This window comes from Aureobasidium melanogenum (genome assembly GCF_000721775.1).
Source record: "Aureobasidium melanogenum CBS 110374 unplaced genomic scaffold scaffold_3, whole genome shotgun sequence".
Lineage (NCBI taxonomy): Eukaryota > Fungi > Ascomycota > Dothideomycetes > Dothideales > Saccotheciaceae > Aureobasidium > Aureobasidium melanogenum.
The window spans coordinates 1458362-1482355 of NW_024470055.1; the positions used below are offsets into that span (position 1 = coordinate 1458362).

Sequence of the window (23994 nt, forward strand, 5' to 3'; positions counted from 1 at the left end):
TGTTGCCTTCTTGAATTGCAACTCAGAACAGAGTGCCATCACTAGACATCAGAATAGGACTGCAAGCATTGAGACTGGCCCTGTGCTGTTTTGCCAACTCTCTGCCGGCTTTCCATGTACCTGCCTCCAGAATTTGTGCTAGACTCAATGGCGAGATATCTGGACCACATCTCTGTGCGATCTTCTCGTTTACCATCTTTGCAACGATATCTAGCAAAACAACGGTCATTGCACGCCACTCCACTATCACGTCTCCAACCGCATCGTACTCTGGCAGTGTCTTGCCGCTCTGTTTCAGACCGGCTTCCAATACTTCTGGCTTCAAAGTCAGAACTTGCATATCGACGAACAAGCCGCCGTTTCTGTACTCGGGCAGACCGGTGAGGATATCCATGTTGATCCAGTCTTTTGATAGTAAACGCTGTATAGCCGAGGTCAAAGAGTAAGCAAGCCACTGTGTGAGCTTGTGAAATGGCTGGATGGGAAGAACTTGCTTGTCTGCAAGAACCTTGAGAGGCCAAGCGTCCCCGATGGCTACTCCGGCTACCGTCGTTCGGCCTTCTGGCCATGTTGGGATGAGTAGGTCTTGTAGCAGACTCCACAGCACTTTGAAGTCAAAAGCGTTATCAGTTGATCCGTTCTTCAGCATGTAGTCTGTATAGATTAGCATTGTGCTCGAGTAAGGCGAGAACTAGAGACTTACCGATGAGATGACCGGGCCTACAGCTCTCATCGACGTAGAACTTTTTGTTTGAGAGCAAGGACCGTCCAAGTCGTCGCAGTAATTCGGTCCTACTTTCCATTCCAAGCAGTGGATTCGAATCTGTACTTTGCATCGCAGCAGCTAGTTTCCCCGAATCAAGTTCCGCAAGCAGACGAGCTGGAAGGTGTCAGAGTTAGCATGTCCAAGAACATAGGGACAAGTGATACTGACCATCTACACAATATTTCCCGAAGATACCAGCTTTAAAGGCACTAAGACTAGCGACTGCAAGACCTTCACTACGGCCGATTTTGACATCGTTCTCCGTAAATGTCCAGTGATCGCCCGCTCCAGCATCAAGAAGGACGGAAACGACAATGACATCGATGACTCGGCGGGCAATCTCAATCTCGTCAACGCCAGCAGTTTTCCATTGCTCAATTAGTGAATCTAGTCGAGGAACATCTCCTGCATTGAAGTGTTGCCATCTGCCATGAGAGGGGATCTTGCTAAACATTTCCGGCTGCCAGTCTCGCTGTTGAAGTATTAGAATATGTAACTAAATCTGCTAAAACGTTCGTACCAATATCAGCGAGACGACATAGTCTGCGGCCGCATCCAGCTTTGTTGCATCGTATATGAAGTTGTTCAGACGACCATTGACAGCTGCATCGTAGACATGCTGAGCTTGCTCGCGAACGCTCTCGAGTGTAAGTAGATACTCGCGGTCAGATGAAGTCGACATTATGAAGACTGATTATACAAAATTGGATTTTCTGAGTATCTTCAAAAATGTGGTAACTGCTGGTTGCTCTTGTAATCAAAATGAGATGATGTTCTGGGACAATGGGCAGCTGCGGCTAAATAAGAAGCCGCAGTCCCGCAGCTGCACCGCATCTGCACCTGCCCGGCTTTGTGAACCATCTTCAGCTCATTTGCTACACACCATTCCATTAGCAATGTAGCAGACGAGACTCCAGCGCCTTTTGGAGATATATGGGGAGTGTCCGCGCTGTACGACCTCTTGGTCGAACTTCGTCAAGTCACCGTCAATTTCATCATGCATTCCACAACTACCACAACTCACATGGCCAGACCATCGGTCAACGTTATCACACACCCTAGCCTCAAGGCCAAACTCAAGCTACTCGAAGACAGAGCCACAATACCAGCTGCGGTTCGAAGCCTTGTCGCACAAGCTACTACCATACTCGCCGTCAATGCCACCTCCGATCTCGAAGCCGAGAGCTCTACCGTGCTCGTTCCTGTTATGCGCAGCGGACTTGCCATGGTAGACTCGTTCCTCGATGTCTTGACTCCTGCACACAAGGTTGCTGTGCACCATCTTGGTCTTTTTAGAGACCCGAGTACTCTCGAGGCTGTTGAGTACTACAACAACATCCCGGTTTCAGGCAATCCTGCCAAGTACGCATTCGTTGTGGATCCTCTTGTTGCGACAGGAGCCAGTGTCTGTGCAGCAATTGACAGTCTCAAGTACGTTATCAGACTCAAAAACATCAGTAAATTACTCGATGCTAACTTTATCAGGCGTTGGAAAGTTGAGAATATCATTGTGGTCGCTTTGCTAGCGACCAATGAAGCAATTGAGCGAGTCAAGAAGCACTACGGCGATGGTGTGCAATTCTTTGTTGGAGATATCCAAGCTCTGGACTCAAATGGTCGGATCACGCCAGGCGTGGGTGATATGGGTGACAGACTGTACTTCTAGTTGGTATAGTCATGACTGTCTGCTTAGATGAACACCTCTTTCTTCGGTTGTCATATCAGGATTCACGTAGCGTCAAATCATGACTGAGCAGTAAAGCACAATGGAAAAATCCAATGACAATTTCCATCACCATCAATATTACTGTTCGGGGCCCGGCAGAATTGCTCAAGGTCATGGGGAACCGAGAACAAGTTGTGTTTTGGCACTCTTACCGCCACGAGGACATCTGAATGGTCTGATTGCTGCATGAGAAACGGTCAGCAGATGAGCCCGTTTCAGGACGTGTTTCGGCCTATCTATCCAAGCAATTGGAAGGTGCTTATCGATGCGGGTATATGACAATTGCGGTCGGGAAGCCTTCAACCACTCACACCCGCAACTGCCCTCTTCAGCCGCAGTCCGAACCGCAAGCCCGCACCTTCCGGATCGACCACCTCGGACATCAAAGCAAAGGTTACATAAATACACTTAGCTCGCAGGACTGTTGTCAGACATATTGGCTTTTTGCTCAAAGGCATTTTTCGTATTACTACTTCGATACTTACTTCGATCATAGACTAGAAAACATGGCACCAACACAAGTACTTATCCAACCACCATCAGTCCTCGGTGAAGAGACGACTAAGATTACAGTGCGTGTCTTTCATGCTCTTGTGTGAAATTGCAATATCTAACACTTATAGTAGCTCACCACATACCCAAGATCAAGCGGTGTCGCACCAGTACCACTAAACTGGGGTGCATCGACACCAACAGAAAGAGGACCAATTCTTGTATCACGAAGTGGTGATTCTCTTTTCTACCGCAATGCCATCGGAGCTCACGGCGGATCTTACTCAGTCTACAACGCACTTGCCATTGCATCAGGGGATCTACCGCGAGACTTCAGACCCAACTTCAACAATACTCAGCCCACATTTGACTTTGCCCAACAAGCAGCATGGAGCGATAAGAAGAAGATTGTTGCCATGGATCCTTATGGCCACATCGTCTCAAATGCATTCGCTTCAGACATCAAGCAAGGAAAGGACGTCCGTCCGACAATCGCCATTACCCGCGCGACTATGAGAGTGGCTGAAATCTCAGAGGCTGTCTCGAAAGGCGTACTTCCAGTAGATGGCGATATCGTGCTCAACTCTTTCGGCGACGTGAAAGTCACAAAGGTCGCTGTTGAGCCAGTTTGGTATCTGCCTGGTGTTGCCGAGCGTTTCGGAGTCACGGAGAACCACCTGCGTCGAACACTTTTCGAGCAGATGGGCGGAAGTTATCCTGAGCTCATTACTCGTCCTGATCTTAAGGTCTTCCTTCCTCCTATTGGCGGCCTGACTGTATACATATTTGGCCCTCCGGAACGCGTATCTGATCCGAGCGTCAAACTCGCCCTGCGCATTCATGACGAGTAAGTTACATTGGAAAGAACCACCGCTATCGGGGCTTCATGCTAATCGTACCTTCCCTCTAGGTGTAACGGAAGTGACGTTTTCCAATCTGACATTTGCACTTGCCGACCGTACCTCGCATTCGGCATCCAAGAAGCCATCCGAGAAGCACAAAACGGCGGCAGTGGTCTTGCCATCTACTTCCGCAAGGAAGGTCGTGCTCTGGGTGAAGTCGTCAAGTATCTAGTCTACAATGCCAGAAAACGTGGTGGCGACACAGCAGACAAGTATTTCCAGCGAACAGAAAACATCGCAGGTGTGCGCGACATGCGTTTCCAAGCCTTGATGCCGGATATCCTGCACTGGCTGGGCGTCAGCAAGATTGACAGAATGCTGTCCATGTCAAACATGAAGTACGATGCCATCGTCAATTCTGGCATTCCTATTCTCGAACGAGTGCCAATCCCCGATGGTAATACTGCTGCACTTCGTCAACGATCCATGGACTAACAGACTTTACAGATCTCATTCCAGAAGATTCGCGTGTCGAGATTGATGCAAAGATCAACGCTGGCTACTTCACCACTGGCAAGCAGTTCACTGAGGCTGAGCTCAAGCAAGTCAAGGGCCGTGGTTGGGAGAAGTGGGAGGATGTCGTGGTAAGCCACACTTCACCATGCAAAGCTCCTAAAATAAATGACTGACGAAAGACGCAGCATTAAACACCATCGCATTCATGTTGTGCTGTGAGGAGAGATTCAGGGCATGGAGTTGATCAGGCATTGGCTAAGGCATTAGGAGCTCTGGGAGACATTGCAAGGCAGTTAGCGTGTATTGAAACGTGCCTCAGGCGGCGACACCTCTTCCTTCGCTGGTCCAATCAAACTTTTGTAACAAGCGCCTCCGCTGAAGTGCATTTTCTTGCGTGTCGCAAGGGACTCTACCCTGCATCTCCATTTTTGCCGCACGCAATACCGTCAACATAGCGATCTGTGGGACACAAGTCAGCTGGTTGCTCTGAAAGGCTGATGTAATCTACTTACAGAATACTCGCTAGGTATCTGGGAGATGCAGATCTCATGGGCGCGAATAAAGGTGTCACAGGCAGTGATAACCCGATCATTGATCTTCTGCTTCACACGATCTACCACGAGAATCAAGGGTAGACTGACGTGGAACAAGTAGATCCCGAGATAGAATGGCATGAACCGTAGACCTGGATCAAGGTCGAACAATTCGCGCATCGGAGTCGCAGCTTCTATAGCGTGCTTTACCACGTTCTTGAAGCCTGTCGAGCCTAGCCAGTTGTCTTGTTGATTCAGCAGTGTCAAAGGATCCCATTTACCCTCGAGGATGATGTGAAACACAGGTATCAAGAATTCGGCATAAGCAAACACGACCGCGCTGCGAGGATCTTGATATCTGGGTTCTTGCATGGGAGACCTGTCCGTTGTTTGTGAGCCATCGCTTTCCGCTCTCTGAGATCTTTCGGCAGAATCTCTCATGGTTGAGATACCGTTTTTGTAATCGTCCAGCTTTTCTCGGATGGCAGATCTCCAGTTCGACCAGTCGTTGGTCGTATGTACAGAGATGCCAAATCTAGGATGATTTTGAGCTAGTGTGAAATACACAGTCTCGCCCAAAAGAGCCATCAGAGGCGTGAAAAACTGGAAGAAGTCGGTCCCTGTACAATAATACCAAGGTCCATGGCCGACTGTATCTTCAAATTGCTCTTCTCCACTCTGCCATGAAAGCTCCGAGATTGGCCTTTCCAGGCTCGAGCATTCGGAGTCAAGAAGTGAGAGCGGCTTATTGAAGAAGAAGGAGATATGTCTGTCCATGCTATAGAGGAAGTACCAGACGCGCTTTCTTTCCTCAGCCAGAGGGGTTTTCTTGCCAGAAAGCTCACGGGCTACATTACGCGTATCATTGATAGGACTCTCTTGGGCAGAGTATATGGCATCTTCTGGTCCATAGCCATCATGATCGAGCAACGGCTGGTGGAGATCTATCTCTCTGGCTAATGAGAAAGCCATATTCCACCATCGGAGGCTCGCACGGGTGAATGCGCTCGCCGAGGTGACCATGGCAAGATGAACGTAGGCCATACACTCGTCAAGATACTGAGAGGATGTTCCACCAGGGCTCACGTCGTTCAGGCCTTCATAACCACTAAAGGCCATCTCACTCAGAGGCTTGAGCAGATTGGTGACAAGTTGTAGCAGCTTCCTTCGAATATATTTACGCTTACCAGAGCTGGAGCTCAGCAAGGGTATATCTGCATTCTGAGCAGAAAGCCACAGCATACTCGCCAGAAGCACTTTACTCGTCCGTCGCGGATTGATCTGAGTAAGGAACGAATGCTTTTGGAAAACTGAACACGGAACGAACAGATTTTTTGGCGCACCATGAAGTGACCAAAGCTCAAAATAGGCCTCGAGAAGACTGTACGACAGGGCGTCCGGCATGAATTCACGAAGCATTGGTAGCAGAGGGTTCAAGACTGGGTAATGAAACTCTTGGGAAGTATGGCGAGTCGCAAGCGGTCTCTCATGAGTTCGGGTTGATACATCACTGATCTGACGCTCTCTACCAGACATTGTTGGCCTGGTATGCTGCTGCGCTGGTGAAAATGTGTCACTCAAGCTTTGGTTGTAGCCGCGCGTTGCTGGAACATTATTCGCCAGATTCCTATTCAAGGTGAGGTTCGGGGATGAGAAGTTGTGGCTAGGAGCACCAGGTCGTCCGGCAGGCCATGTCGAGAGTTGCTGATGCGTAGTCGTTGCTCCAATGGTCTCGCTTGTCAAATCATCAAGATCTTCGAACACAGCTTCGAATGCATCCAGGCTCCAAGCGTCTGGCATCTGAAAATCGATAGCCGCAGTTGAATTGCCCGATACATTGTCAGCGCCAATGCCAAAAGAGGTGGTGCTCTCTGCTTGATTGAGGCTACCCGGAGGGTAGTCTTTGGTCACACCATTGCCACGTTGTGCAGACGGGTCATTTATTTGTGCAAGTCTCTCAGATCTGGTTGGATTTCGTGGTCGCTCAGTATTGGCTGCCAGAAGCCCGGACCTTCCACGACGCCTTTGCAACCTTCGATACTCGCAATTGCGCTGCGTACCTGGATGAGTATCAGCATAGCACTCTTGGGTAATGCAGCTCTGTAAATATGTAACTCACGTGAACAATAGCCGCAGGGCTGCTTTCCATCACATCTTCTCCGGGACTGGTTGCAATGGTCGCAAGCTCGACTTACACGCCGCCGGGAAATTGCCTCATCCTCGGTACGTCTCTCATCGCCTCCGGTGTCACTTGGGTGCGATGTCATGCCTTGGTCGCGAGCCGCAATTTCCTGGTTCCGCAGTCAAGAACTGCGGTATCCGGGTCACAGAGGGTTGTGTCTGACTGATAGACGTGCGGCAAAGTAGTGCGGGAAACACGAAGATAAGATCCGCAAGCCGCAGCAGGACTGATTAGGTCAGCTTCTCTCCTGTACAGAAGATGCGATGGACGACTCTCGGTGAAACCAGCTCTTAGCCAATTCAACTTCTGCAGCCATCTTCTCACGCTGATTATCAAGTAAACGGAGACGAGACATGATACCGCAACATCATCGAGACGTGAACAATGCAGATGGCTGGGTCATGCAACTGAGGACGAAGCAGTTACGTAAAATGTGAGGGGTCAAATCGCGGGGAAAGAGCTGCGGCTTCTTTGCGGAAGTTCAACCCACAGCCGCATTCAACACCAAGATAGACGATATCCGGACTTTATCTTTTGTTTGCTACCATACAATGACGCCTAGATTGCGGCTCGACATATCTACAGCTCAGCCATACTGGCTAGAAACTAAAGTATCGCTGTGTCGCGTGTCCAAGATTCGTTCAACTTTGTTCTACAACCTGCATCAGAAATTAACTCCTCAAGCTTCATCTAATTCAACGTCACTATGAGTGTCACTGTCACGACTCCTCCTTCTGTTGATTCCAAACCACTTGTGTACAAGTTGAATACTAGAGACCACGACTCATATAAAGAAGAGTCAAACAATCTTTACCTCTTGCCGAACAGCAATTATCTTCTTAGCAATCTCACCATCATCCGGGACAGGACGACATCCTCACCTGACCTGTCTAGAGCATTCCAACGAGTAGCAACTCAGATCATCGCCAAAGGTGAGCTCATTCATGGCGGTCAGGCACGGTAAAGTGATGCTAATTCACGCCTGAAGCATGCGACTTCTTGCCTGTCGATGAATATGAGGGCATCACACCAACAACTTCAGCCTTCACAGGCGTACGACAAACCACCAAAGTCTGCGGTGTTAGCATCCTGCGTGCCGGTGCGAGTTTCGAAGAGCCACTTCGGCAGGCATACAGGTGTGTCCGCCGTAAGTTGCCATTTTGGCGGCTCTAACACACCTATAGTGGACCATTGAGCTTTGGCAAGATATTGATCCAGAGAGATGAAGAGACGTGCTTACCAGCACTTTTGTATTCGAAGTTTCCATCCGACCTAGCTGAGCAAGGTAGTACAGCAATTTTTCGTTGTGGCTACGTTCTCCTGGCTGACACAATGGGTAGCCGTCTTGATTCTGGAACCCATACTCGCGACCGGCGGCTCAATCTGCACAGCTATCGACCTCCTCCTCAGCAAGGGCGTCCCTGAAGATAGAATCATAGTCGCAAACCTGATCACTTCACGGAAAGCGACACAGATTGTCTCCGAGAAGTATCCCAAGTTACGCATTGTAACAGCAGCAATTGACGAGAAACTCAATGCGAAGAGGTAAGTTATGTCAATACATCCGGCTTCGAAAAGAGCTAATAGGGTTGCAGTCAACTAGAGCCAGGAGTAGGCGACTTCGGAGATCGCTTCTACGGTACGACATAAAACCCAGAATTCGGTATTAATTCTTCGCCTGCGCACTATGATCCCATAACAAGTGACATCGGTAGCACGTCTCCGGCTGGCGGCCAGCAGGACTTGAGCTCGAGGCATGATTATTGTCGACTTGCACGCTCTGCAACATCGCCTTCTGCAAGCCATTGACTTGCGATAACCAATTGCTGTATGTTGATGTATTGCTTTATGGACATTGGTAACACAGACAACCACATGAGTACTTCTGGGATGGAACTATCAATCTTGTTCGCCCTGGGCGGAAGCAGATGTCAGCATTTATATGAGAATCTGACATTTTTTACTTACCGAGCAATCTCCATGGCTCCTGCCGACCAAGGCGCGTTTTGTGTGATCATTCTCATCTGTGTTGACGCTAGCGGAGTATCTTGATCAGTGAAGGCCAGAAGGTACAAAGCAATGAAGAAAAGCTCATTCATTAAACAGAGAGTGAAGAGAACAGCCTGGTCACGTCAGCTCAGATTCATGGCCGATGGTGCCATTGTCACCACTTACCTTGTTCGAGTAGTACAGGTGTAATAACCAACTTCTCTCAGGATCGACCTTTTTGTGACTTTGCCCACTCCCACCCATACTGAGCGTAGCATACATGTGCATATAATGGCTCGCTAAATCAAGACTGATCAGTAGCTGGAACAACATAGCCCATCTTGGCATTGCCGTAGCTAGGAACACAAGCAAACAAGTAGTTGTGCATCGGTCGGTGACCATATCAAGCACAGCGCCGAATCTTGTGCCTTGGTCCAGTCTTCGAGCTGCCCAGCCATCTAGTGCATCTAGAATGCACGAGATTGCATAAATAGCGCTGCAACGACGAGGGTGAACTGGCATGAAGTAGAGGGACACCACGGCGAGAATGACTCGTGTATAGCCTGAAGCCACCCCTCAGTTTCACGAAGCCTCATTCTGATGTCCGACATACCTATGAGATTCGGCGCGAACAAAAAGATGTTTTCTCGTATATTGCCGGCACGTCTTGGCGCTATGCGATCAGGTGTGTCGGTCTGCATGTCAGCGACTCTCTGTCGAAGAGCATAGGGATTCATTGCAAGCGATGATCAATCGGGAGTGTCAACTGATGAAGGTGACAACAATCAGGAGACGAGTAGTGAAATTGTTGCTGCCTAGCCAAGACGTCATTCACAGCTCGGCCGTAAGAGACAGTGGTCCACGTCTTAGTATTTGTGCAATTTGTGCCCAGTCTGGGTATGTCACACAAGTGGCTATACTCATAAGGCATAAAGAAAATCAATGTTAGCTTGTATGGTCCTGAACAAGCAGTGGTGTTTTTGGTTTTCAAATACTCGTCTTTCCGCCCAGACAATTCAAATCCTATGTTCAAGATAGACAAACTTTTTGCTAGTTATACTATCCTTGAGCGAGATCAAGATCCTCTTGACGCTGGCATCTTGGTCATTGGCAGGATGTCTGCTTCCTTGGCCTTTTTCTCGTTGATCTTCGCATAGGCATATACCAGACCGCTCACAAATCCAAGAGCAATGGCAGTGCATCCACCTAGGGTGACAGGATTGCCAAAGAACAACAGACCGCTGATCGCCAAAGGTAGCTTGTTCAGAGCACCAACCATAGAGTACGTTGTTGAGCCAGTGACACGTACACACCAAGCGGATGTATACGAGATGAAGACTGAGGACAACCCAGAGATGATCATTGCACTGATCACCCACGTGCGATTGTCAGCTGGGAAATTCAGAGCAACATTGGCCGATGACCAGTCCTCGAACAGCAGCGAAAACACCAGAAGAATAGGAATACTCAAGAGGTTGTTGTAATACATGGCTACCAACCTGGTCAGCGAATTTTGATCGTTTCTTCTGGGATATCACTTACTGTCGAAGTCCTTGAAGTTGGTCACCTTGATGCGAACCTTCATAGCCAGAACAAAGACGGCGTTGCAGACACAGTTGAATGCCATCCAGACATAGCCTGGGTTGAACATAGAGAGCAAGCCGCCATCACTTGCGGTTCCAGTAGGTTGAGCCGGTGTCTTCACATCAGCCCATGCCGCCACTCCTGAGCTCAATACCATCAAGCCGAACGACATCAGCGCCATGCGTGTCACTGAACCGCCGAAACAAAGCACTTCGCCGTAGGCAATGCAGATGATGGTCAAATTCTTGAAGATGGTGTAGACCGGGATAGTGAGATATGCAAGGGCTTTGGAACCTGTGTAGATCATGCCGACCAAAAGTGCAGAAATTGGGAACCATTTCTTGGCTTGATCCATGTTGAACTCGCGGTATGTGATTAGACCTCCACGTTTGCAGCTTTCGATTGTGACAAGACAAATCAGACTCTACGCAAAATCAGCACCATACCTGTCATCATTATGTAGACACAACGCACCTGAACACAGAGGAGGAAGAAGTTCAAATTGAAGTCTCGCCCGCCGAGAACATATTTGTTTGTTACAGTCATCAGAATCGAGCTTCCGCAGTAAGACAGAATAGCGACCATTGGTGAGTTGGCCAAACTAGAATTTGTCTTCTTTGACTCCACGGCTGATGCATTGTTGTAGTTTTCCTCATCTTCCTCATTAGGGACTTTCGCATAAGACTGATTGGCAGCCATTGTGGAAAGCTTCGGCTTTGATGGTGCAAGATGAGGCTTGAAAATGCCAAAAGTCAGAAGAAGCTTTTGTGTTACAGAATCCGATGAAAGGGATGAGCAACGTCGTTCGCGATAAGGAGATTGCGCAGCACTCCTGTCAGGGGTTGAGATGATGCTGCAACTGCCCGCTTCGGCAGAATGAGGCTGAGCCACCTTGCAACTTGCCGCGTAAGCCATGCTTATCTAATCTGATCTTAGCTGTAGCCGGAGTGACCCTGCGGATTCGAGTGCATAATTCACCATCTGAAACGGTACTGCTATATTTTTCTCGTGACTTCAAAGTAAGCTAAAGGAAAAGACGCCCGGTAAGAAATAGAAGTGGCCAAGAATCTTGGGATGCGATGTAAGGTGATGTTCGCTGGAACTATTCAGTTTATGTCATTTCAACACGCGAAGTGATTGTTGACCTTTTGCTCACAACTATCTTCTGCTTCTGGTGGTTGGAACAGACTCGCAGCCGTCAAAGCCATGACGAAGAACGGAATCTATCTGGTCGACGACTTTACCAGATACTTTGGACCTTTGCAGAATGCTAGAACGGTAAGTTCTGATATGGAAGTTCTGGTTCACATCTCTAATCACGCCACATGCAGACCTACGATTCTCAGTTGGCACAGTAGTTTCTATGGCAGCGGCAACATCTGATCCCAAAAATGAGATCATTGTTGCGTCGTGTCAATTGTCTCTGGAAAATGCAAAAAGGATGTTGTCCTACTTAGGAAAGGAGGACAAAAGTTAAGCTCTCCATCAGGGAATCGAACCCTGGTCTCCCGCGCTTGACGAGATTACTCTTGACAAGCGGAAATCATGACCACTAGACCAATGAAGATGAGCCAGCTGAGCTGGAATTGGTTTATGTGCAACTTGTCATCATGACAATCTATATACTCTTGTTGTTATGACTGCCCGCCTCGCCATACTCAGGTGATTCGAAGCCTGCGGTCGCTGTGGCAGGTATCGTGGCTCCCAGTCGTTCAACAGGTTTGGCTTCACGACGTTCCAAATTCCTAGCTTGATGCGACATGATTCCTAGTGGTTGGGCGGCATTGATTCGACAGCCGTAAGATGCGGCTGCCAAGCTGCATGTTGATGTTCAAGAATGACTGAGAAATTCCTCCGAGGAGGAAGGACCGACGGAGGCGCTTCCGATATGCTCGGAATTGTCGGCACTGATGTCATTAAAGCTTTTCTTGCGATGCCAACGGCGACATTAAACCTCTTTCGTTCCAAGGCCCCTGGCGGCAGTGCTGAAAAAGGGCGAGGCCGGCTTCGATTCAACGGCATGGCTTCCAGACCTCGTCATCGCTGGCTAGTGACAATTTCGATTCAGAAACTGCACGTGGAAATCGCATCTGGGTTTGTCGTTTCATGCGCAAACATTCTGCCATCCACTTTTGCATGCAGGTCCTGCTGCACCTTCGCGAGCGTCTCATGCTGCGGTGATGCGACCAGAGGTTGAGGTACTGCTACTCGTCCTACCATTCGTTCCTCAACGTCCATGTCGAGTCCTTCACACGTCCCAAGGCTCGCCGACGTAGGCATCCTTGAGCTCTTACAAAATGACGATCGCCCGACCTTCGTTCTTGGACCATCGGCTACGCTAACCACATCACAATACGAGCAAGAGATTGTGTTCACGAACATCGCCCTTGATACCTTTTTAGCTGAACATGCACAACCGGGTGCTTTCGACTCTTGGTCCCGAGCGTTGATCGAAAGTCCAAAAGAGCGTGGCAGGACATGGACATTTTCTGGAAGAGCCTGGACAAGCACACTGGTTGGGGGCATATGGCGAATAGTGTACTGTGCCCAACAAACGATTATTACGGATGCGAACCCGAAGCCTGAGCCCGGTAACGAACTACAGCATGATGGTCGTGTGAGCAGGCGAAAGCCTCTGTCATGGGACGCACCTCCACCGCCGCCGTCATGGGATGTTCTCACACCTCCACCGCCGGCAGGATTAACGCCCAAGGTTCTGGACTGGACGAAGTTTGATGTACCGGATCTCCCTCCGCACGTTCAGTTTATCAAAAACTTCGATTGGGCTTCAACACCGATAGGTCCTATCAACAAGTGGCCGGGTCACTTGAGTGCCTTTGTCATTAGTATCTGCACAAATCCTGATCCACGCATCATAGTATGGGGCGAGAAGCTCACCATGATCTACAACGAAGCTTGCGCCTCCTTAATTGGTGAAAAGCATCCTTACGCCATGGGAAGGAGTTGCTCCGAGATACAAGCAGAGATATGGCCGCAGATGTCGACGCTGTTCCAACCCGCACTTCTGGAGGGCAAAGCGATTAAATCTACCAAAGAGCTCTCGTTCCAAGAAAGGAATGGCCTCCTTGAAGAGACCTACTGGAACTTCATCATCTTCCCAATCATTGGTGAGGATGGTTATGCTATGGGCGCAATACATTCCTTGGTAGAGTTGAGTTCGCTTGTCATCAACGAACGCAGAGCAACTGTGGTTGAGAAGACGAAGGAGCGGGTTTCCACCAGTACAACCATATCTGAAATTTGGACCCAATGTCTAGCTTCTCTTGAGGCGTACCCAGAGGACGTTCCTTTTGCACTAATCTACTCCAACGACGATGACAGCATCTCGTCAGCTTCCAGCTCCTGGGCGAACTCTCTGAAGAAATATCAACTTCATGGTTCTCTCGGTATCAATCAGAATAATTCTGCAATACCCAGTACATTCGACCTAACTGAAAGCAAATCAGTCTATGGTTTGGCCAGGGCTTGTCGAAGCGCTGTCATTGACAAAACGACAGTTATCCTGCGCCGTCGTGACAACACATTGCCTGCCGACCTTGCAACAGCAATACCTGGTCGAGGTTGGGAGGATCCGGTCGAAACGGTTTGCGTGATGCCGATTGCTTTAAATGGCGCTGGCGCTCTGGCTTTCTTCATACTTGGACTTAATCCTCGAAGGCCGTTTAACGAAGACTCTCTGCAGTTTGCGCACAATCTTCGTGATGTGCTTACGAAGTCCACCTCGCTTCTCAGTCAAGCCAAGTTTGAGGAAATCCATGACAACCTCTCGGCGCAATTGAAGATAAGCACTTTGAAAGCAGCGCGCAACGAGGAAAAGTTCACTCGCATGGCTGAGACAGCACCAATAGGAATATGTACCCTGGCACCTGACGGCAAACCCATTTATTGTAACGACGAATATCTCAGACTTGTTGGCACGCCACGAGAGTACGACTGGCAGGCAATCTGGGATTCTCAAGCAAAATGGCAAGAGCATGTCCATCCCGATGACATACATGGTATCGCGGTAGCCTGGAAGACACTTTTGGCCAAGGAGAAGACCTCAGTGAATGTTGAGTACAGAGTCACGAGGCCTTGGACTTCTGTGGACAAAGCCACTGGTAGTCAACTTACCGGTCCGACATGGCTGATGAACTATGCGGCAGCGGAATATGATGAAAACGGTGATGTAATCTTTATTCATGCCTGGCTGCATGAAACCTCCTTCAGACATTACACAGAAACTCTGTTGTCCAATCGCCTGCAGGAAGCACTGGAGACAAAGCGTGCTTCCGAAAACTTCATCGACATGGTCTCTCATGAGCTCCGAAACCCTCTTTCAGCAATTTTGCAATCAGCAGATGGTATAATAACAGGTCTTGACGACCAGGAAGCACGGAAGAAGAAAGGCACCGAAATGCTCGACGGAGTTCTTGAAGCAGCTCAGACCATCATTCTGTGCGCCCAACATCAGAAATGCATTGTAAGTCCTTCTGATCTTGATAGACAGTCTGCTTTCTAGTCGTCGCACTTCCCGAAAGTGATTTGAGTTTTTGCAACTTTGAGGACATACTAGTAGGGTTGAGATCTGCTTGGAGAAGATGATGCTAATTCTGTAACGTCATTAGGTTGATGACATCTTGTGCCTTTCGAAGCTCGACTCAAATCTTCTGGTCATCACCCCGGATAAGGTCTCGCCACCACAATTGATAGGCAAAGTCCTCAAAATGTATGAAGCCGAGCTCGCAAGAGCATCGGTTCTAGGTAAGATGGAGGTCGAACAGAGCTACCATGACATCCTGAACTCTCGTCATGCAATGTTGGATCCGAGTCGCCTACTCCAGGTGATCATAAACTTGCTCACGAACGCGATCAAATTCACCCAATTCTCCGAGAAACGTGGGTTGACAATATACCTTGGAGCCTCGTATGAAAGACCAACTGGAGCCCGTCACAATCTAGCTTTCATCAAACCCCGTAACGCGCGACACGAGCACTCGGTACCTCTATCTTCTGAATGGGGTCAGGGCGAAGATGTATATTTACAGATTGCTGTTCAAGATACAGGGAGAGGACTTAGCGAGGAGGAGATGAGTCTCCTGTTCCAACGCTTCTCCCAAGCCAGCCCAAAGACTTACAAACAGTACGGAGGAAGCGGTCTAGGGTTATTCATTAGTCGAGAACTGTGCGAGTTACAAGGTGGCCAGATCGGTGTCAGTAGCCCTGGGCCGGGACAGGGAACCACCTTTGCTTTCTATGTCCGTGCTCGACGATGTCCCCAAGAAGCGACTTCCACTCCGGAGTCGCCCGTTGCTTTACAACACGTCTGGAACACACCGGTCACTGGTTCGACAGCTATGCCACAGCCTCACGATTTCGGTGGCGTCAAAAATATTCGCCCCTCCGCTCCAATACGCACACGTTCGTCCACAAATACACGGACACCGTCAAAACCAGCTACATCTGATAGACCATTGCATGTACTCGTCGTTGAAGACAACTTGATCAACCAGCGAGTCATGGCCCAACAGCTTCGAAAGCAAGGCTGTATCGTTCATATCGCCAACCACGGACTCGAAGCACTCACTTTCCTTGGCACTTCCGCCTTCTCTTCAGCAAACCCTTTGACGCCTCTGGACGTAGTACTCATGGATCAAGAAATGCCAGTCATGGACGGCATCACCTGCGTAAGAGAGATTCGAGCTCGAGAGGCGACTCAAGAGTTCAATGGACATGTACCGGTCATTGCTGTTACAGCCAACGCGAGGAGCGAGCAGATCACGGTCATGATGCAAGCTGGCATGGACTCAGTGGTAACAAAACCCTTCAGAATCCCTGAGCTTGTGCCACAAATGCGGAAACTAGCCGAAAATACTAACCCATCTCAATCGACCGATGGTGAGGGTGATGACACCAAAGAACGACCTCCAATACCTCCCGAGCCGCAGGATTCGGGAAACGCAACTGTGGTTCCAGAGCGTCCCAAAGTGACCACAAAAATATCCTCGACATGGGAGAAGGTCAAGGGCGACCAAGCATCAAACTGGTACTGTTGTCCACTGAGTGGACCGTCGCGAGAGCAGAGTTGCTCGATTATGTTCATCACAGTCGCTACCGATATCTTTCAAGACATGGATACAGATTCATGATGTGGTAAGAGTGCTGGAAACTCTTCCTATCAAATGGCAGATTATATATTCTATGTTATCCTTCCCATATGCAAATGCCGTGCGCCTTTTCTAATGTTACTCTATAGTCAAATCACCATGTCGTTGCTTCGTCAAGTGAGTTTCGTGGTAGAGTTGAGCATGTGTAGAGGGACCTGAACTTCTCCATCGCTTCCATCACTTTCTACACTCACTTCCGCTTCCTTGATCGTCTTGTCTTGCTTGTTGGACCGCCAGATGTAGAACCTTGCTGCGAAGAACAGGACTGCAAGTACAGCAACCACAACAGCATAGGGAATATTGTACTGCGATCGCTGGCCCACGACAGTACCTAGGGGCGCGTTGATGATGCCCAGAACTAAGATCGCTGGACCCAGGTACAAATGGATCTTGCCGAGTTTGGTCGATCTGCGTGTGCGTTTGAAGATGACGTGGTGCACAGTACCAAGGATCAACTGGATAGCCACGCCAGCGAACACAATCAGACCAATGATCTGATGAGCGGTGTTATAGTTCTTCGTCTTGAAGAGGAAAACGTCAGCAATAGCACTATACGATTTGAGACTTGGACTTACCCTGTTGTATTCCATCGAGATGTAGATGCCAGTTCCCAAGCCCACGATGACAAGGATGGTTGCTGCCAGCTGAACCATGTAGTGAACTCTGACACTGACAAAGCGCAAAAGCAGTGCTCCGAGAGGGAACACAATAACGAAGGCAAGACACATGACAACAGCATGTATAGCACTTCCAACGTCATAATCGCTCGAGACGCCATAAGCTTCAGACGCATCACTGCGGACCCATGCGCCATCCTCGCCATTGGGTGTAGGTGCAGAATCTGATACTGCCTTTGTCATGTCCATGGTGAAGCGTCCGTAGACGACATGTCTCTGTATCGTGGCTGATGGCGAACCTCCATTTGAGCGGGAAAGTTTCGGGCCAAGAGCGAAGATGAAAGGTTGCTTGCTCGAGCTCATGTCAATGTGATTGTGCATCCAGGACGAACTATTCTGATAGTGTGCATCCACAACGAAGAAGCCATCTTGGTGGCTGGCGTTTGCTGTTGGGTTCATGTTGCTCATGTATTTTGGCTCGTTCTCTCCAGTGCTGTATCGTGTACTGAGGGTGGCACCTGTTGATCGAGTCAGTCTTGCAAGACACTTCTGTACAGTATTGATAAATCACTCACCATGTTTTGACTTATCGCCGTAGACAATGAACATCATCGAGTCTTGCATTTCTGTTCCAGTGCCGATGGCGATCCATGAATGCTTGGAGGCCCCTGCCAGATGTAATGCAAGGCTGCCATTGGTCGAAGCGCTCATCGAGAAGACTAGGTCTGGCTGTCCAGCAGAGCCATGTGTAAAGACTGGCATTGACACATTTTGAGTTGTGTCGCGTGACAGATTGCTTGCCCAAGCCCTAATCACGCATTGGAGTAGTGTGAAGATCAGGTACTCTGTTATGGTAGATCAACCGGTTAGTCAGGTACAATCTGTGATTTTGAGCATGATATGCAACGAACTGTAGAGATTCATTGGTAAGGTCTCGGATGGCGTCTTCTACGATCTGCAATCTCTGGTTTCTAAGAAGGTACGGGCTCTATACGCCCTTTTTATTCCTCATGTCCGGGAATACCGGGGGATCCGGGCTGGAGCTTGACGCGTCATGTTGTACGTTGCGAGTCAAAACAACGTAGACGAAAAAAAAGTATGTCGGCTGCTCGTATACCGACTGTCCGTATGGATGTCAGTGACATCCGCTGACCATATTCTGGGCGCTGATTGGTCACGTTGCTGTTTAGTGTTTGGCCTCCTCCTGTCAACAAAACCCAACTCGAAGCACAACGACAACCCTTGTGCCTCAATCCAGTATCAGAAGCAGTTTCTTGTTTCGGAACAGGCTGCCGCAGGATGTCGCGACAAGTTGCTGCAGGAAGCAGCACGCTTGTTTACCTATCGGAAGCTTCTGATTGGCTGTATGGAGGTAACGACCTCTCATCCTTGCTTATGCTTGTGTCCACCACTGATACAGCAATCCGAGAATTAGCTTCGTGAATTTACGATGGTGGGTGAGTAGCAAGTTCACCGGGTGGTATTTTATAGCGCTGGATTTGAATCGGACATGTCAACGAACTACAAGGAGTTGATCAAGCGACCAGTAACGCAGGTTCACAGACCTCTAAAACCAGGAAAGATTTGAGCATCCGTTGTGGGATATCCTTTGACACGGTAGGTTTTGTCTTTGAGTCTGTCTGTCGTGCCGTATCCAGGTAGCGACATGCTTATCGACCTTAATTTCGAGTGGACACTCGAAGATGTGCTTGACGCCGTGCCGTTCGGGCACAAGAGGCGTTTCTTATAGGGCACAAGCATCTGCAGATAAGTGAGTGGGTGAATGAGCCAGAAGCATAAAGAAGGCTTGAGTTCACCTTCTCAGACGACCTGGTTTTACCTCCTCCTCAATCATCCATCCACTCTTGCCTTGCCATATACATCCTTTCAGGCTTCACCTCCAAAAATTCCTCTCCTGGAGGCTTTACTAGTTAAGCCTGTCCATATCACACACTTTCTATTCTCCCTCTGCCTCATCATCCCTCCAACATGTCATCCCCCACCAAGCCCGAGAAACACATCACCAACAACGACCTCATGCGCAACTTCATAATCGGCTTCAGCGACGGCCTAACCGTGCCCTTCGCCCTAACCTCCGGCCTATCTTCCCTCGGCTCCTCACGCCTCGTCGTCCTCGCCGGCCTCGCAGAACTCTTCTCCGGCGCCATCAGCATGGGTCTATCTTCCTTCCTCGCCGCCAGCACAGACGCAGCACAATACGCCGTAGAAATGGCGCGCGAGGAAAAGGAGATTGTAGAATGTCCGGCAGAAGAAGAACAGGAGATTTATGATATCTTTGCCGAGTATGGGGTGCACAAGGAACATGCAGTCATGGTTGTTGAGAGGCTAAAGGGGGATCCTGAGATGTGGGTCAAGGTAAAGGAAAACCATGCTTGCAGAAGATTCAAATCTGTGGTGTGCGTGCTTATACTGATATCTTTCTGGTGACTAGTTTATGATGGACTTTGAACTCAAACTTACAAAGCCCAATCGTGCTGGAGCTTGGATTGAAGGATTGGTGATGGGATTGTCATATCTACTAGGTAGGATAACCCCCTGCCTCACCTCACTATCCCATGTCATCACTAACACAACAGTCATAGGTGGCATCTTACCAATGATCCCCTACTTCGCCTTCAAGAACACGAACCATGCACTCTTCACCTCCATCGGCATCACTGTTGTTATCTTGATCATATTCGGCTACAGCAAATCTGCAATTGTGGGAAACCCCAAGAAAGATTCTTTTCTCAGTGCTTGTTACACCTTGATTGTAGGGGTTACTGCAGCAGGGACCAGTTATGGGATTGTGAGGGGGTTGGATTCTGCTAATCCTGTTAGGGCGTAGCTGTTGGTGATAGTGAGGCAGATATGGGCACGGTGTAATGTCATTAGATGCGTTTGTGACTATGTTAGCTCATGATCATTTGTTGGAATATGATCGTGCATTGGGATTAGCCATTACTTGCAAGAATACTGGATATCACTACGCTATGGAAAGAAAACGTAAAACAGAAATGCTGCGCGTGTGCTGGCACCTCGAGGACACACCCTCTTCCATCTCTACCCCTACGCCATCCTCGATCGACAAACCTGGCCTTCCTTCTCTGCCTACGCAGCAATCATAGTAGCAGCCTTACTCATAAAATAATCCTTGCCCTTCACCATCGCAACCATAAAGCTAAACGGCACAAAACTTCCAACCTGTCCCGTTCCAGTCTTACTCCCAATAGGTACAAAAACCATCAACTTGTCGCTAGCATCATACGTCTTGAGCGATCCAGATTTGGTGACTGCGTTTTTGATATTGTTGGCAACAACAGGGATTTGATCGTTGACTTTGAGGTAGTAGCGTTGTTTGTAGTGTGTTGCGTCGCCCAGAGCGTAGACAGTGTTGTCGGAAATGGAGGAGACGCGCATGTTCCTGTCGACTTTGATCCAGCCTTCTGCGTCGAGGGAAGAGGGGGGCATGAAGGAGGTGTTAGGGAGGTTTCCTGCTGCGGAGATGACGAGAGCTGCTTCGAGGGTTTTGCCATTGTCGAGGTGAACAGTTGATCTTCCATTTTCGTGCGTTGTTTCTTTGACACGAGCGGAAAGCACAATCTTCACTCCCAAATTCTCCAGACTCGTGTGTGCGGATTTGGCAGCAGAAGCTTTGAGGTTAGGAAGAACTTGGGCGTGCGAAGAGATGAGAGTGACTTTGGTCTTGGGGTAAGCTTGCGCGATCTCGCCAGCACTTTCCACTCCAACTGGTCCAGCACCAACGATAATGATACTGTCAGCAGCAGCGACTCTCTTCTGCGCTTCCTCGACTTTCTTGCCAATATCCGCTCCAGTGGTTTTGAAAGGAATGGCTTCTTGGCCGACAGTCCCCGGCGTTGTCGAACCCGACGCAACGACCAGATAATCGTAAGAAACCTCTTTTCCACTTTCCAGTTTCACCACTTTTGCAGTTGTATCGACTTCTTTGGCGTAATCCTGCACAAAAGTAAATCTGGAAGCGGGATATTGCTTGAATTTGTCCATGATGGGGATTAGGTATTGGTCGACTCTGGCTTGTTTTGGCTTTGCGATGATGCGCGGCGCGGCCATGTTGTAGTAGAAGACATCGGATGGGTCGATGAGTGTAACCTTGCAATTAGGAACCTGTTTGAGGACTTGATGTGCGACTTTTGTTCCAGCGTACGAGCCGCCGATGATCACAACCTGCGACATGATGGATGATGTTGATATTTGAAGTTCCGTTGGGTTAAGAGGATTCACGCGCTGCTGTGGATTTCACGTCGGGGCCAAGGACGAGTGAGAACACCAAGGAGACTCGCTGAGTGTTAGAAGCAAACGCCGGGTTGTGATATGGAGAATGTGAAGATCTGCTGGGAAACACCTATCTATTTATCTCGTGCAACGTCCAAGAAAAAAAGTCCGTAGGGTGAAACTCTTTCTGTGTCGCGCGCGACAACAATCATTCGGGATAAGGATTTTGGCGCCCCGTTGACTGCCCGATCGTCTGGTTCCGGATCGGCTTGAACTCCTTTCCGCACACACACTTGACATACTTACAGTCAGCTAGCAAGGCAAAGCGCCGCGATTAGCGAATACACGTTGCCAATTCACATTAGGGCTACAAAAGTATGAGCAGGAAAGGAGATCACAAGGAGGGATGATTTGAAAGACTGTGCTGTGTTTCGCTGGTGGTCAGGCCGAGTCGGCGCGACGGGGATGCCGAGAATTGGTAATCATCATAGACGCCCGTTGCTCGACGACCTCTTTCTCTTCCAACAACATAATCTGGCGACTCGAGTCACCCACATTTGCAAAGCTTCGATGGCAGAGTCAATGAACACAATTGAATTGACAAGGATACTTTGAGTTCATAAGCCGCCTCTCCAAGTCTGGCGTCGCACACTTCCATGTAGTCATCCCACACACCTCCACCTCTCAAGCATACGTCGCGAAAAACTTAACACTCTTGCCTTGTCTCTCATAAACCGGCGAATTCTTCCCCTGCAACCCCCTCCAAGAATACTGTCCCTGCCCCTGTTGAAAAAGTCTGAAGTTTCCTGCACACGCTTCCTCCTTCGTATCAAACTCCAAATGACACCAAGGCGAATAATCCGCCCCTTGAAGTCTGAATCCCAGAAGCTCGCCTTGAGAAACAGTGGCATTGATAAGAGGTACGGTGACGGTGTCGAAGGTGTAGGAGGTTTGATTGGCGAAACAGGAGCTAGAGCCAAGGGGTGTCCATTTATACTCGGGTGTGAAGAGGTCGTTGATGGAAGAAAGTTTGAAAACGGTGAGGGAGAGAGGTACGGTTTGGACTCCTCTCGCCACATTAACCGATACACTTTTGATCGTGCCACTTTTGGAAGCTGTCCAGGTTTGATACAGTATGAAACTGTCGGAATCGCAGACGGGGGAGTATACCGCGAGGGCAGGCGTGGCATCTCCCGCTTTAGTCGCATTTCCTGCTGCAACACTTCCATTCCCTTTCGTAAACTCCACAGGAAAAGTCGCAGTACTCGAACAATCGAGATTCTTCGCACTGCCATCGGTATTGAAAATCAAAGGCTGGAAGGTATGCCCACTAAACCCCGTCCTCGGACCTCCTGGGACGGTAGTCGAATGCCAGATATTAGTAACATTTCCAGTCGTAGGGTTAGTCAAAGGCAAAACTCCCTCAAGCTGTCCATTACACGAATACCCTTCCAAGATCTGACGTGTCCAGGGTCCTTGTATCGAGTTGGAGCGATAAAGTAATGCAATACTTCCATTACAATACCCACAAGTATTGGAAGCAGCAACATAGTAAGTACTTCCAACCTTGAAGATCTCTGGACTTTCAGCTTCATTGTCGATAAGGTCGTTTGCAGAAGACACAACTGGCCAACTTTGTCTCGTAGTATTCATAAAGTCCGCAGTCAACTTGCTCACATGCATATTCTGGAAAATCGGAGGCCAAACATCACCAGCCCTAGGATCTCTAAAGTTAAGAGCCGAGAAAACGATAAAGCCCTCTCCATTTATGACCTCCACCGAGAAATCCGCAGGATTGAGATTATCAAAAGCGGGATCAATAAGTGCTCTGTGTGCTTCAAACACAAAAGGACCAGTCGGCGCCTTCGAAGTCGCAACAGCATATCCAGGAGCCCCAGCATTAGCCCACAAGACATAAGTCTTGGTGTTTGCGTTAAACACAATATGAGGACGACCACAACCTCCAGAACCAGCGCAAGGGTTATTCTTGCCAGAAGGGTCGAAGAGGAAGCCTTCGTATTGCCAGCTCACGAGATCCACACTCGAGTAGCTTTTGATGCCATACGCAACTCCAGTCTCCGAAAACGAGTTCCCGTAGAGATAGTATTTGCCGTTGAAATTGTTGATTTTGGCTCCGTAGGCATCGATTTGTCTGCCATCGGTGTCGAAAAGAAAGCGTCTGTTGTTGTCGAAAGTAACGGAGGCTGGAACCGCTTTGGTAGTCGCGGCGGCACTGCAGATAGAGGCCAAGGCAGTCAAGCTTGACACCAAAGATGTGAGTTTCATGGTTTGTTGATGGGACCAGAGAGATGGGTGGAAGGGGGGG

At 49.0% G+C, this 23994-nt stretch overlaps 12 protein-coding genes across 12 annotated transcripts; 5 read left to right on the forward strand and 7 right to left on the reverse strand.

The window, feature by feature from the left end:
• Window positions 1-22: 22 nt before the first annotated feature.
• M437DRAFT_63625 (DUF1688-domain-containing protein) lies at window positions 23-1448 on the reverse strand (the record flags this gene model as incomplete). Its single annotated transcript, XM_041024285.1, has 4 exons — window positions 23-654; window positions 704-880; window positions 935-1238; window positions 1287-1448. The coding sequence occupies 4 exons, from the start codon at window positions 1446-1448 to the stop codon at window positions 23-25; spliced, it is 1275 nt and encodes a 424-aa protein (XP_040883135.1).
• Window positions 1449-1790: 342 nt separating this feature from the next.
• On the forward strand, window positions 1791-2432 carry M437DRAFT_41780 (uracil phosphoribosyltransferase; the record flags this gene model as incomplete). The annotated part of the gene is made up of 2 exons (XM_041020441.1): window positions 1791-2197; window positions 2252-2432. The coding sequence occupies 2 exons, from the start codon at window positions 1791-1793 to the stop codon at window positions 2430-2432; spliced, it is 588 nt and encodes a 195-aa protein (XP_040883136.1).
• Window positions 2433-2998: 566 nt separating this feature from the next.
• Window positions 2999-4533, forward strand: M437DRAFT_81946 (uracil-regulated protein 1; the record flags this gene model as incomplete). The annotated part of the gene is made up of 5 exons (XM_041027654.1): window positions 2999-3064; window positions 3119-3831; window positions 3895-4283; window positions 4334-4470; window positions 4522-4533. The coding sequence occupies 5 exons, from the start codon at window positions 2999-3001 to the stop codon at window positions 4531-4533; spliced, it is 1317 nt and encodes a 438-aa protein (XP_040883137.1).
• Window positions 4534-4657: 124 nt separating this feature from the next.
• Window positions 4658-6411, reverse strand: M437DRAFT_41503 (uncharacterized protein; the record flags this gene model as incomplete). The annotated part of the gene is made up of 2 exons (XM_041020393.1): window positions 4658-4801; window positions 4855-6411. 2 exons carry the CDS (start codon window positions 6409-6411, stop codon window positions 4658-4660), a joined length of 1701 nt encoding a protein of 566 aa, XP_040883138.1.
• Window positions 6412-7763: 1352 nt separating this feature from the next.
• M437DRAFT_40674 (PRTase-like protein) lies at window positions 7764-8707 on the forward strand (the record flags this gene model as incomplete). The annotated part of the gene is made up of 5 exons (XM_041020230.1): window positions 7764-7989; window positions 8046-8208; window positions 8254-8342; window positions 8398-8602; window positions 8653-8707. 5 exons carry the CDS (start codon window positions 7764-7766, stop codon window positions 8705-8707), a joined length of 738 nt encoding a protein of 245 aa, XP_040883139.1.
• Window positions 8708-8817: 110 nt separating this feature from the next.
• On the reverse strand, window positions 8818-9747 carry M437DRAFT_41252 (CDP-diacylglycerol--inositol 3-phosphatidyltransferase; the record flags this gene model as incomplete). Its single annotated transcript, XM_041020351.1, has 4 exons — window positions 8818-8971; window positions 9026-9180; window positions 9233-9609; window positions 9660-9747. 4 exons carry the CDS (start codon window positions 9745-9747, stop codon window positions 8818-8820), a joined length of 774 nt encoding a protein of 257 aa, XP_040883140.1.
• A 374-nt stretch (window positions 9748-10121) lies between these two features.
• On the reverse strand, window positions 10122-11215 carry M437DRAFT_41294 (UDP-galactose transporter; the record flags this gene model as incomplete). The annotated part of the gene is made up of 3 exons (XM_041020357.1): window positions 10122-10537; window positions 10589-11054; window positions 11105-11215. 3 exons carry the CDS (start codon window positions 11213-11215, stop codon window positions 10122-10124), a joined length of 993 nt encoding a protein of 330 aa, XP_040883141.1.
• Window positions 11216-12866: 1651 nt separating this feature from the next.
• M437DRAFT_72928 (uncharacterized protein) lies at window positions 12867-16787 on the forward strand (the record flags this gene model as incomplete). The annotated part of the gene is made up of 3 exons (XM_041025932.1): window positions 12867-15113; window positions 15259-16676; window positions 16739-16787. 3 exons carry the CDS (start codon window positions 12867-12869, stop codon window positions 16785-16787), a joined length of 3714 nt encoding a protein of 1237 aa, XP_040883142.1.
• Window positions 16788-17030: 243 nt separating this feature from the next.
• M437DRAFT_18520 (CBD9-like protein) lies at window positions 17031-18110 on the reverse strand (the record flags this gene model as incomplete). Its single annotated transcript, XM_041018961.1, has 3 exons — window positions 17031-17318; window positions 17373-17932; window positions 17990-18110. Coding segments are annotated over 3 exons (969 nt in total), but the record flags the coding sequence as incomplete, so codon positions are not given.
• Window positions 18111-19403: 1293 nt separating this feature from the next.
• Window positions 19404-20262, forward strand: M437DRAFT_41725 (DUF125-domain-containing protein; the record flags this gene model as incomplete). Its single annotated transcript, XM_041020431.1, has 3 exons — window positions 19404-19790; window positions 19867-19957; window positions 20018-20262. 3 exons carry the CDS (start codon window positions 19404-19406, stop codon window positions 20260-20262), a joined length of 723 nt encoding a protein of 240 aa, XP_040883144.1.
• Window positions 20263-20525: 263 nt separating this feature from the next.
• M437DRAFT_81955 (FAD/NAD(P)-binding domain-containing protein) lies at window positions 20526-21629 on the reverse strand (the record flags this gene model as incomplete). Its single annotated transcript, XM_041027655.1, has 1 exon — window positions 20526-21629. One exon carries the CDS (start codon window positions 21627-21629, stop codon window positions 20526-20528), a length of 1104 nt encoding a protein of 367 aa, XP_040883145.1.
• A 723-nt stretch (window positions 21630-22352) lies between these two features.
• M437DRAFT_72932 (Arabinanase/levansucrase/invertase) lies at window positions 22353-23954 on the reverse strand (the record flags this gene model as incomplete). Its single annotated transcript, XM_041025933.1, has 1 exon — window positions 22353-23954. One exon carries the CDS (start codon window positions 23952-23954, stop codon window positions 22353-22355), a length of 1602 nt encoding a protein of 533 aa, XP_040883146.1.
• Between the last annotated feature and the right edge of the window lie 40 nt (window positions 23955-23994).